This window comes from Rhyacophila brunnea, unplaced genomic scaffold (genome assembly GCF_057557595.1).
Source record: "Rhyacophila brunnea isolate RB1 unplaced genomic scaffold, BYU_Rbru_1.0 scaffold_19, whole genome shotgun sequence".
Taxonomy (NCBI): domain Eukaryota; kingdom Metazoa; phylum Arthropoda; class Insecta; order Trichoptera; family Rhyacophilidae; genus Rhyacophila; species Rhyacophila brunnea.
Window position 1 is genome coordinate 10,589,321 of NW_028232848.1, and position 12,587 is coordinate 10,601,907.

Sequence of the window (12,587 nt, forward strand, 5' to 3'; positions counted from 1 at the left end):
TTTTTGTACGAAACAGCTGATGGTCCAATTTGAGGTAATGTGATTATTATTTCAAGTCAGCACTCGAAATGGAAAAGTTTACGAACCGGAGCGCTCGAAAATTTTCTGAGGATGTTAACATGGTTATCAAATTTTATGGGTATTTTATAAACATAAGTGTGCTAGATTTTTTGTTATATGGCATATCTAGCTCAGACGGTCAAAATATTTTAACCACGAGACGGAGCGATAACTTTACAGATTCCACGAACCGGAACAGCGCTCCGGTCCATTTCGAGCCCTGCATTGGCCAGTTTATGAGTTCCATTACCAACCAGTTCTGTCAGATTTCAGTTGCGCCGTCGGAGGAGGACCTTAGCCGAAAAACTATGACATTGAAGGCTGTCAGATCGTTTGACATATATATGACAGTCTATGACATCGTATATACACTCTGTGACACAGGACCCCAACATAAGAAACGGGGTTTTCGCCATATTATTATATGTGCCCTCGCCATTGAGTGTATTTTCACCATTAGTAGGTACTCGTTTCACTTTGGTTTTCTGCATACGAAAATATATTATTTTAGTATGGCAACATCTTTTTATGGCAACCGAACTGTCAGTGTGACGTTTCAATAATATAGTAGGTGCCGAGTTGTTATTAATATATTGGTTGTTATAATGAATGTTTTCAATACAACTAACGTAAGTCTTTATGAAGATGAAAACGCAAATGACGAGGCAGACCCCAAAGACGATTTTATTTGCAGTGAAAAGATAACCCCTAGAAAAATTAAGCCCCAAAATATCGTTATTAGGTTATTCAACCGGGAGACTTTCGGTGCCAAAAAACCCGGTTCTCACTTCCATGTTGCCCGAGAATTCTATCAAAACATCTTCCCGAATTTCACAGTGGTCAATGTGGAAAAACCGCCTTGTTTTTTGCGGAAATTCAGCCCCGATGGAAAACATTTTATAGCATTTTCATCAGATCAGACATCGCTAGAGGTATGCAATTTATCCATGCATTAGTATAACATAAACACTAAACAGCTTGCATGCGGATGCCTAGTCCAGACCAAGATACATCTGTGGGTGAACAAAATAATGTTGTATAAAAACATGTACAAAAATACTTACAAATAAGTAACTTTGACCATGTTTGGGGTAATTTTAATTTAGTATTTCATTGGAAGTAGTGATGTGTGGTTCGAATACATTATTATCACGTTCCGTGCTTTAACAGTAAGCTGCCGCTACAGGAAAAAAATGTGTAACTCGTTTTTGTTGGTATTTAAAATGTTATCAGACTGATGCTCCCGTCCCGTAGCACATTTTAGACCTTTAAACGAACATTGTCAGTTGGCAAAATCTGCCGAAATGGCCAGAAAAATAATGAGATCACCTCACGCGTATCGCGCTATATCGCCAACCGCATGATTCAATGAACGTTTTTTATTATTTTCTACATGCCTACACATTTTCAACTCATGTCAAAACGTGTGCACTTTGTTTTTAATTGTTTTTTCTGGTGTTTACGTCTATTACCTATGGTCTGCTGGGGGGGTCTGTTCAAAATATTATCTATGAATGCAATATTGCAAAGTATTAACCCAATGCTTACGGGCCCGCACAAAATTGTGTTTTTGCCAATTACTTTTCAAATGCAAATTAACACGTTAATTACAAAATTAATTAAAAGGGCCCGTAAGCACTGTGTTAAGTAATTTTAACGTACGCACACATAGAAACTGTCAAAATTAATAATTCAAAATACTAATAAATTAAAGTTGGCACTTTCCATAATTGAATTTATAGAGATAGTGATCATTCAAAATATTCTGCAGAATGACAAAACCATAGACTAAATTCGTCACTGTGACAGCATGTGACGTGATAATAATGTGTTCAAACCTTTAATCGCACACATTTGTACAAGATAAACTGTTAAAACTACTTGATAGCAATGTTTATAGGTGTGGAGTTTCAAAACAGTGCACTGTGTACGTACATTTGTGTTAGGACAGATGTTTACTGATAAGTTGTTCACACACATAATATTTATCTTGGTTTTAGACTAGTATTAACTAGAATTTTGGAAAACTTAACAAATTTTATTAAAATTTTAAATCGATGAAATTGATTTTATTATTGTAAACAAACAATTACATTTTATATTACATTGAAATAATAAATTACATACAAATATAAATTATATAAAACTATGGATATAGTAGATTTCCCCAGGTATATACCGTCTTCAGTCCCCTGGATACCTAACTCTCTTTGGATTTCTATGCTTATTCGTTGTCTCAGGTACTCGGTTGTACGGCACTCATCTGTTTTATCAGGGAAGCGACGACCAATCTCAGCCATCGTCTTCAAAGCAGACGGTCCCACGGGTTCAAATGTCTCGAAACCCAGGCAGGGCACAGACAATATAATTAGGTGACAGGCAGTCATATTTTTTCGTAATTTTAGCAATTCGGAATAGTGCAGTTGGGGCATTAGTGATAGACGCTCTCCCATTACTCACCGTGGACCCTGTAAAAATATGTATTCAATTTGTAGGTATATAATTATTGTGGAGCTGGTGCAGCAGGTGACCTGGTGAACGGGTTCCCATGCGAGCTGGTGCAGAATGATCCGGATGAGCGCCATCAGCACATCCGTACAAATATATTTCACCGATTTTTCAAAGTAAGAAATAAAGTAATATAATACAGTACTCTCTCAGTAATCCGCCATCCCAAAAACCAGACAAGTGTCCAATTAGTGAAAGCGGCAGATTATAGTGCATACATACAAGATATGATAAAAATTAAAACAGGTATTTCGTAAAAATAGTTTTATTTGAGAAATGTGTATTAGCAAATTAAGGTTTTATTTATAATCAAAATCAAGTATTTACTAAATCATACATATTTATAAACTAAGTTCATTAACTAAATATTAAACATTAAATCACGTGACACAACCAGTTGTTCAGTGAGGCAGATATTCTTGAATGGCTTAGGATTCCTGGTTTTCCCTATGACCAAAAGCTTCATTTTGTGTGTCCCGGTTGCATTAGAGCACGGCATAATTGTGATGCGGTCCTTGGGCGTTTTCCTCCCTAGTACATTACTTTATTCACGATGAACGTATGTTTCACGAAGGGGATATTTTCAAAATAAACTCGTCTCATCTGCGTTGTATACTTGTACGCGGCGGACTACTGAATTTGACAATCAAATACCTGCGAATTATAGAGCTTGATTCTGTGCTTTCAACTAGTAAAAATAACGGCGGATTATAGTAGTTGTCGGATAATCGAGCGGCGGATTACTGAGAGTGTACTAACTACGTCTTATTATATTATAAACAACGTTGCTGACATCTTCATCTGACATATATTATTATTCTTGTAAACAGACACCATCAAATTTTGAAAGATTATGATACTTATACCAATTTCTTGTCATATCAATAAAAAAATATACCCATGGCACTGTAGGTATATTTTATCATCATTCATGTTTACAATTACATCTCTGATAAAGTAACCACTGTGTTACTTAATGTTTATATTGACTATTATCATTCAATCTATATTGTGCCTTTTGCATACTTTTTACCATTGTCTTATAATAAATTAATATAAATTTTTATAATTATCAAGAAATCGAAATTTATAAAATGGCAAGAATTCTTACTTCAAATGCAACGTTCGATCTAAGCATGTTAATTTGTTTATATTTCGATTTAACATAATTCGACATTCCATGCACCTCAGGCTATATATATTTTCCGGGTAAAATGAGCTGAGGTCCAGATATACATGGATGAATGGGGCATCCAGTAAATTAGAGTCCATATTTTATTATTTATTTGGTAGAATTCCATTTTATAACAGTACATATTATGATATTGTAATAATATCATATCATTGTAATACTAAATCTTGATTTAACCTTTAAATAAAATGAGTCACAAAAAAATCACTTCACATTCACCACATTTAAAAATTATTGTTTTAGGAAATGCATTTCGCTCATGTAGTGAACTTTAATCTTCTTTTTTAAACTCTACAACAGGCCATGACGCCCAGTGGCAATAGTGTAGTAATATAAATTTAAAGATCGTAGGCTTTGAGAAAACTACATAAATATATTATGACCTCATCGTGGGTCAAATCCGGAGCGCCTGAATGAGACCCCAGTGCCTTACGCACTGAACCACAAGGGCCAACACATGTTGTAAAACAATTTGTATATGTTGTGACTCACTAAATTATCATGAATTACCTACCACCAAGTAAAAATTATTCTGAGAAACTGTACTTATCGATTCAATAAGAATAACATTTCTCCTTGCATAGTGATTTTCAACTTTCTGATTTCTTACTAGGTACCTTGTTTCTAAGCCTTTCATTAACTATATTTTTGATATCATTTATTATATTAATTAATCCCTGACTTTGTCATTTAGATTCTTTATTTGAGATAACATTTCTTTTTCTGCTCAGTCAGTAGTTTATGCTTATACTTTACAGTGTAAAAGGGTCGGGTCGGCAACCTTGTTGCCACGAAGGGCGAAATACAAATTTTGAACAAAGCCAGGGGCGCATAATATATACATATATGTATATACCTATATACTTTTCTTTAAGGCTGATAACTGTTAAAAATCCCAATAGAAAATCTTGATATAACCCCGAAAAACACAGAAATGTGCATTATTAATAATATGGAGTTCTGTAAATTAAACACCATGTTAATCGGTCAATTCATATTTATTTAAGAGAAGATACATACATATCGACATAAATCAACAGCAATCACAAGAAATTAACTAAAATTTCAAGCTCTAAAATAAAAAATACCATGTACTAAAAAAGTTAAACAATAAACCAAGATTCAACATTATTATAAATTTAAATTGTTAATAAGTATTTTAAAATGGGTGCTATACACAGGACAGATAATAAATAGAATACCAATAGGTTATATTCAATTCGTCGCATGGTGAAGCAGGCTTTTGAATGTGTGAGTGTCCTACGAAAATGAAGCACGCATTATGCACGTGCAATAGTGTGTGTAATACACCAATATTAAATGAGCGTAAATACATAAACCGAGAGCAGTTTTCAGTATTTGACGTAAAACGTATTCTAGACACGAGTGTAAGTTTAACCCGGATTCTTCCTTACTCGAGTCGGTTACCTGCTATCGCCTTACCCATTGTGTATTTCAGTTCCCATTATTTCTGAGTTCCCTGGTGCTATATTTAAATGTACATACATATATTTATATACGAATACATCATAATTATGCAAAAAAATTCAATGCGACACTTGGACTGCAAATCTTTAGCTAACTTATTAGTCAGGTACATAATTAGAATTACCTGCCCTTAAGCAATAATTGTCCAAGTGAGGGTCTGTGAGTCTTCACCGATATTTTGATTTTAAATATTTCATGTTAGGAAACAAAGACTCCCAAGAATATGTCGTAGCACAGTATGAAGATATTCAACTTGTTAGTGGAGTGACAGTATTATAATTTGATGGTATCTTGAGGGCGCATCAAATATTCTCCGAGGGCGCCGCGTTGCCGATCCCTGCTTTACACCATGAGATGTCTCTATAACCTGAACATGAATAGTTTTTTAAAAACTTGTTTTTGTATTAATTTTCAGCCAAAGTTTGTTGTGAATGTATGCCAGTTCCGCCAGCATAATCTGGGCTTCGATCAGCTCAACCGAGAATGCAGTCTTTTCACCGACGATGGAAAATATGTGATAGTAGGGTCAGCTGCCCAAATTCCTGACGACTTACGACCTCATTTTTATCAGATATACAGTAACAATGAAGCAGTGACGCCCACTATGAGGTACATATTAATAAAATATTTTTCTTTATATATTCTTTTTAACATTACAATATTTCCTAGAGGCCCAATGACAGTAGTGTAGTTTAACAGTAGGTAAAAGAAGTGAAACTTTCATAAAAACCCAGGCTTTGAGATAAACCAGGAGCTCCCGGCTGAAAGGTCGGCGGCTTACTCATTGCACCACGAGAGCCGCTTAATGTTGCACGTCACATCCGTAACCTGCTTATGCAAATATATGATTTATGATTGGCTGCGCTTTTGAGGACTGTGATTTGGGATGATTGTGGATGTGGATGCTGGAGAAGGGGGGCTTAAACGGGAGTCGATCCAGGCACTATCCTTGACGTTGTTTGGCTTTATGGCTGGAGCAGATCCCGGGTCATGCGTTCACGCACTAGTAGGCAAATGGTTCTGTTTATCACTCATATATACACTTATAAATATAAATGATGATGACAAGTTTGTATGAGACACCTTGTGCCGGTAACACGGCATGATAGGTGGTCTAATTGACTGAGTTCGTAAGGCGACTCGAATTGAATTATTGCTTGGAAGACGGTCACACAGTACAAGTTAATACAGCCACGGTCTACGAATAACTGCCTTTGTATTAATCACGGGCAAATGATAGCTCGTTAAATAGTTAAGCGCCTGGATGACAACAATAAATGAGGATAGTAGGTATGAGATATTTGTGCGGGTTTGAGGATTGGATTGGGAACATAATCGGCCCAACCAATGACCTTTCATGGGTCAACAATCTTTTTGTCGTAATATAGTGGGTCTAGTTGCTAATAATGTATACTAATTCATCCCCCATCAATAATCCTGTAATCGACAGAATTAGGATGAAAAATATTATATCTAACTCGTAGGTAATAATAGTTGTAACTTTTAAATGATGTGATAGTGAAGAAAATACCGTTACGAAGGATAGAGTAACCCTTGAAACCGTCTAACCTAATTCGCCACCTTTCTTTTCCCGCTCCAAAATACGCATAGCTAGTTTTAATAACAACGTGTAATCCAAACGTAAAGCCATTATTTAATATTATTAACTAGTGCATAAAGAAATAATAGTACTTCATCCTTAATAATGACAAATTGCCCGTGACATTATTAACAATCATTAATAAACAAAATGTCACCTAGGTTTTGTTATTTCAATCAATATATTATATCTCGTGTGAAAAGCAAAATATACTTAAAGTGAAAACAAAACCTCCGACATGAACCCTTCCATATCAATACTTATTCAAATGATGGGCTTATGCATTAGTCAGTCGATTTTCCGACTTATAAGAAATTACACATAACAAGAAACAGGTGACGAAATTGATACAAAAGTTACGTATTCTAAACAAAAATCAAATACCTAAATATAATTTTGAATGTCGCTCACTTATTTCCGATAGAGAAAAATTGTTTTGATTACTGATTATCTATTCAAAGACGAAAGACTAGCAGTATTTAACAGGTCTTATATTATTATTCAAACAATTAAAACGAAATCGACGTATTATTATATTGTATACATGCATCAACTGATGTAGTGGGTATTGCAATACTTGCATTCAAGAAGTATTGTCCAAATTCTAGTGACATTCGTATCCATAATGCGTGCATTCACCGATAAAGCAGCCATTAAACTATTTAAAGTTTGTGTAATAATTGATTTCTAATTGATAAATTTATATTGCGCAGTTATACTTTTGTCAGTTAAGAAATATTTTAATAATTTATGGAAAATTGGAATTTTGACACTTTCATGTTAGTCTCTGTATTCTCACTGTATGGCTTTCGTATTTCTGTCACTGCCCTCATGGTTCAGTGCATAAGGCACTGCACTCTCACCTGGGGGCTCCAGGTTCGATCCCCAGTGAGGTCACAATGTATTTATATGGTTTTCTCAAAGCCATGGTGTTTATGTGATGCTTACTGCACTCCTATCATTGGGGAATATATATATGTGTATTACATACATATTTTATCTTATTGATCTGTTCTTCGGTGGAATTAATGTATTCAACTTACTTTCAGGTCCGCTCTCGAAGACTACTCCTTACATTTGGTCGACCTGGTGAACGGAAGATTATGTGATACTCGACACTTCAAAGTTGACAAGATATACCTGTCTCACAACCAGGGCATATATCTTTACAAAGACATGCTAGCCGTTCTGTCGGTACAACACCAGACGATTCATATATTCCAAATTCTTGACGGAATGCTATTGGAGGTGCGAAAAATTGGTAGATTTTGCCACGAAGACGATGATTATTTAACGTCAATTTTTGTACCGCCAGTAAATTTAAAGCCTTTCTTGGAATTATCAATAAACTCTTTGAAACATAGGCTATTAGTGTTTCTGTACAAGCGTGCCAAAAACATAACAGATATGTCGGGAAATCCTTTAGAATTGAGGAAGTTTTACAAGTATTTTGACATGTTTAAGTCGTTACGGATGTGGAAGATGCAGTTGCTTGATGAAGATCATCTGTTTATAAAATACGCTAGCGAAGATGTTGTCACACTCCGGGTCGCCGAACCAAATAGTCAGTCATCATTCTTCGTTATCTATAACATGAGTGAAAGTAAAATATTAGAAGTGTACGAAAACACTTCGGAGAGTTTACTGGAGCTGTTTGAAAATTTCTGTGATTCGTTTCGTAACGCCAGGCTGTATTCCGAATCTCAGTTCACGTGTTCGCCTTCTAATAATTTATACGCAAGACTGACGCAGCAGAGGTTTAAGCATACCATCGTGAGAGCAATATACGGAGGAAAGACAGAAGCGACTAAGAGAATATTGGCACAGCTGCCTATTAGTGCGCAGTCCTATAGCAGTTCCCCGTATTTGGATCTCGGTCTGTTCAGCTATGATGACAAATGGGTCTCAGTCATGGAGCGGCCTAAAGCGTATGGAGAATATCCTATCAGGTAACTAAAATGAACGTAGTTATGCAGAATGTAGCCAGTCCACAATAATGTCGAGCTGAGATAATTGCACTTTAGCAACATCATGATTATTAAAAATGTATATAAAATGTCAAATTGTAAATAGTATTTTATTTCAAGAATAATTTGTTTGCGGCTTGGCTATTTTCAGCAGAACGTAGAGAACACCTTCTCGCATCTGATCTATATCATATCTCAATTTTTTATTTTTTGTGGACTGGCTACTTTCTGCATAACTATGTCCAAATGAAGTTCATTATAGTATACAAATTACGTATCAACAAACCCATTTATAGTTTTCAATCCCGAGATTAGTATTTCCAATGCCAGTATTAGTATTTTCAATTTCGGAAATAGTATTACCATTTTCTGGATTGGTGAAGACATGACATTTTGGATAAAACAGTTTTTTTAATGTTTGTAATAGAAATGTAAATTTTTGCCAATGGCGAAAAACCATGCAAATACTTTATACAGTGGCGAGGGGTGGAGGTAGGCTGTCAAGATTCAACATAAATAGTGCACACTAAACTTTGTCAGCCGTACATATTTGTTTTCATAATATTAAGAATATAATTTGCAGATGGCGCTGATTAGATTTTTAATTTCAAGTAATCTATGCCTAAACCAAACCATATCGGCGATCCAACAAAATACTGCACACTTTTTCATTAATGTTTATTTGTTTTCTTGTATGATATATACATAAAGATGGTGTTGGCAAGTATTTTTAAATTCATCAAGCCATGCCTAGACCAAACTGTATGCGATAAAATTATTCTTCCATCTATAAAACATCTAATAATGTATGATTTAACTGCATAATTTTAAATATTTGATCAATGACATTATTAATGGACAACGCACTCAATACAGTAGCTAGCAAGTAAATTCGCGCATAGCAACATTCGCACATGTATATGCGAATGTTGCTATGTATCGCAATTTTCATTATGCGATATCACGCATAGGGAATTTATAGCAATATCACCTTTATTGTAATGGCGTTAGAACAGTGTTTCTAATGTCAATGTTCATTTGAGCGAACACATTCGCACCGAACCATTCGGCAGACCCGACAAAAGCATCGGGAATTTATATCAATATCACCTTTATTGTAATGGCGTTAGAACAGATTATGCCATTCGGCACACCCGACAAAAAAGTGAGTTTCATCTTTTTTTCCAGATGCTTCGTCCATATTAATGTCATACAGTCTACACATTATAGTCTTAGTTCAATGAAAAAAAATGAAGCGCTTACTTTCAAAAGCGGCTCAAACGGTTTTATGCAATTTTGATTCAATTTATCTATATTTTACTACTGTTTTAGCCCATTTTGAAACTAAGGTAGATTTTTAATAACCAATATCGACGTATTTAGCCGAGTTTTGAAATTAAAACTCAGACCATACTATGGTAGACAAATATATTTATCAAAATATATATCCAACTCAAAATACTCGAAAAACTGTTTTACCCGCTATTGAAAGTAAGCGCTTCAAATACTAATGTATGTAAGTTTTGTATTATTCCATTTGAGTCGTTTTTTGCAACCCGGGTTTTGCCTTTCGGCATTTTCAGGCACTATGTGCACTCACCAAAAGACAAATACACACAAAAATGCCGAAAGGCGAAACCCGGGTTGCAAAAATCGACTCAAATGGAATAGTAAAAATAATCTAAAATCCATTAGAATTCAAATTCAATTTCCATTAAGTACCTTCAGTCAATTTAATTTTATAAAAACAAATACGTTTCACTGACAAAGTTTAGTGTGCACCATTTATGTCGGATCTTAACAGCCTACCTCCACCCTTCGCCGTTCCCACAAAATTAATATTTACTATCAATGGAGGTTTTTTTTAAGACAATCTTTAACGGGAGAAGTGCTCTAGAGGTTGAAAATAAAGAATTTGAGTAGGTAAATTAGGGATTAGGGAAAAATTCGTAAATTTTGTAATAAAAATATTCGTGTCATAACGCCCTATCTTTTCTCGTCAAATGATATTATATATCTACAATAATTAATGATCATGTCTATAATAATTATTATAGTATTCGTCATTATATTCCCTTTGAATAAAGCGGTATTTTGTTTCATTTAGGTAGACTTTTTCATTGATTTTGAACTTTTGATTGATGTTTTTAATTGACTCGTAAATTGGAAGGAATCGTAAAGTTTTGCGGTCTATATTATTGTCATAATATTTTAGCTCACATTACTATCGTTAGGTCTATTCTTTACCAATGAATTAATATTTAAATAAGAGATATTTTAAATTATGTAATTACAATTTTTTAATGACGTAATTTATTATGTTTGTTTTGAAATTAGTGTCCTATCGTGTTATATCCAATAATACAATGTTTTCAGATTTTACGCTCGTGACTCGGGATTGCTGAAGTTCCGAATATACGCCGGAGTTCTAGGGCAAGCGGCCCCAGCGACGGCCAGAAGACTGGTGGCTTTCACCTTCCACCCCACCGACCCGTTCGCCATTAGCGTTCAACGGACAAACTCTGAATACATAGTCAATTTTCATATCAGGAATACGGTTTTCAGCTGATTTCGGTACATCTTCAACGTGACTGATTTACTCTAATACAAATTTCATTGTGATAATAGACCTTGTGAATATTAAATTTGGTATTTTTACAAAATCTTATTTTATTTTTAGATATAACTTTATTATTCTTCAGTTTATCTTTTTCTCTTATGAGACATGGCACTTTACCAGACTCCAGAGTTCTTGACTTTTGAGCTTTTAGAATCGATGTCTCCGTCAAATCTTAGCCGGCTAGTACTTCTAAACTCGTCTCGTCTGCAACATGTCGAATACGTCGATATGATGTAATGGTTATTCACACACCCGGAATTTAGTTTGATAAAAACATCTGGCGTTGCTTGCAATAAATCTCACGCGAGTCCACATGCAAGTCGAATGCCGTCCGACTTACAGTTACGCATACGCACACCCTACGAATTGGTCATTCCTGTTTAGACGTTGAAGCTCGCCAGTCGCCGCATCCCATATATATACATGCTACTGTAGCTAGGCGCATATGCATCATTTGCAACATCGGTGCGATGTTCTTACAAGGTTTGATTTATGGCTGTGCACTGTACATTGCTATGACCGTGTTACAAACACTTGAGTTTGTGAGCAAACACGGCAGACCTTGGTGATTGAAGGTGTCACGAAGAGACATCTTCATGTGGCTGGGACATGTGTTTCGGATTGCGGACTCTGTATCCTTGTGGCACCACCTCAAAGGTTCCATCGCCGTGACCTCACCCTGCAGCGGTGCTACAAAAGCGATCTACATGCTGCAGGTCATGACGATGAACCGAGAGGTCCATGTGCTTGCCTTATGCCTCAATGCGGGGGCGTAACAGGGTGAAGTAGTAGTTATCTTTTTTCTCTTCTAAGAGGCCATCCGTAGACTGAAACCTTATGTGGTTTAGAACCGTGTGCCATACTAAACTTATGATTTCTGTTTATGAAAATATATTTTCAAAACTATTCAGCACCATCTACAATTTGTATTCTTAGTTCAATGAAAACAAATAAGTAAGACAGACAAAGTTTAGAGTACATTATTTATGTTGAATCATCACAGCCTACTTTCGCCCTTCGCCACTGCTGTACACAAATGTATATTGGTCTTTATGGGTATTTTCTTACCCATGCCTACAATGCAAACAAAATAAGTTTATTTAAAAAAATGTGATTTACTTTAACTTTGTATTGAGTCCAAAATCTTCTAGA

At 35.3% G+C, this 12,587-nt stretch overlaps 1 protein-coding gene across 1 annotated transcript; it reads left to right on the forward strand.

Moving 5' to 3' along the window:
- The first annotated feature begins 597 nt into the window (after positions 1–597).
- abo (de-etiolated protein 1 abo) lies at positions 598–12,327 on the forward strand. Its single transcript, XM_085946151.1, has 5 exons — positions 598–992; positions 2,556–2,684; positions 5,664–5,857; positions 7,898–8,797; positions 11,192–12,327. The coding sequence occupies exons 1-5, from the start codon at positions 666–668 to the stop codon at positions 11,382–11,384; spliced, it is 1,743 nt and encodes a 580-aa protein (XP_085802277.1). The 5' UTR covers positions 598–665; the 3' UTR covers positions 11,385–12,327.
- Positions 12,328–12,587: the final 260 nt, after the last annotated feature.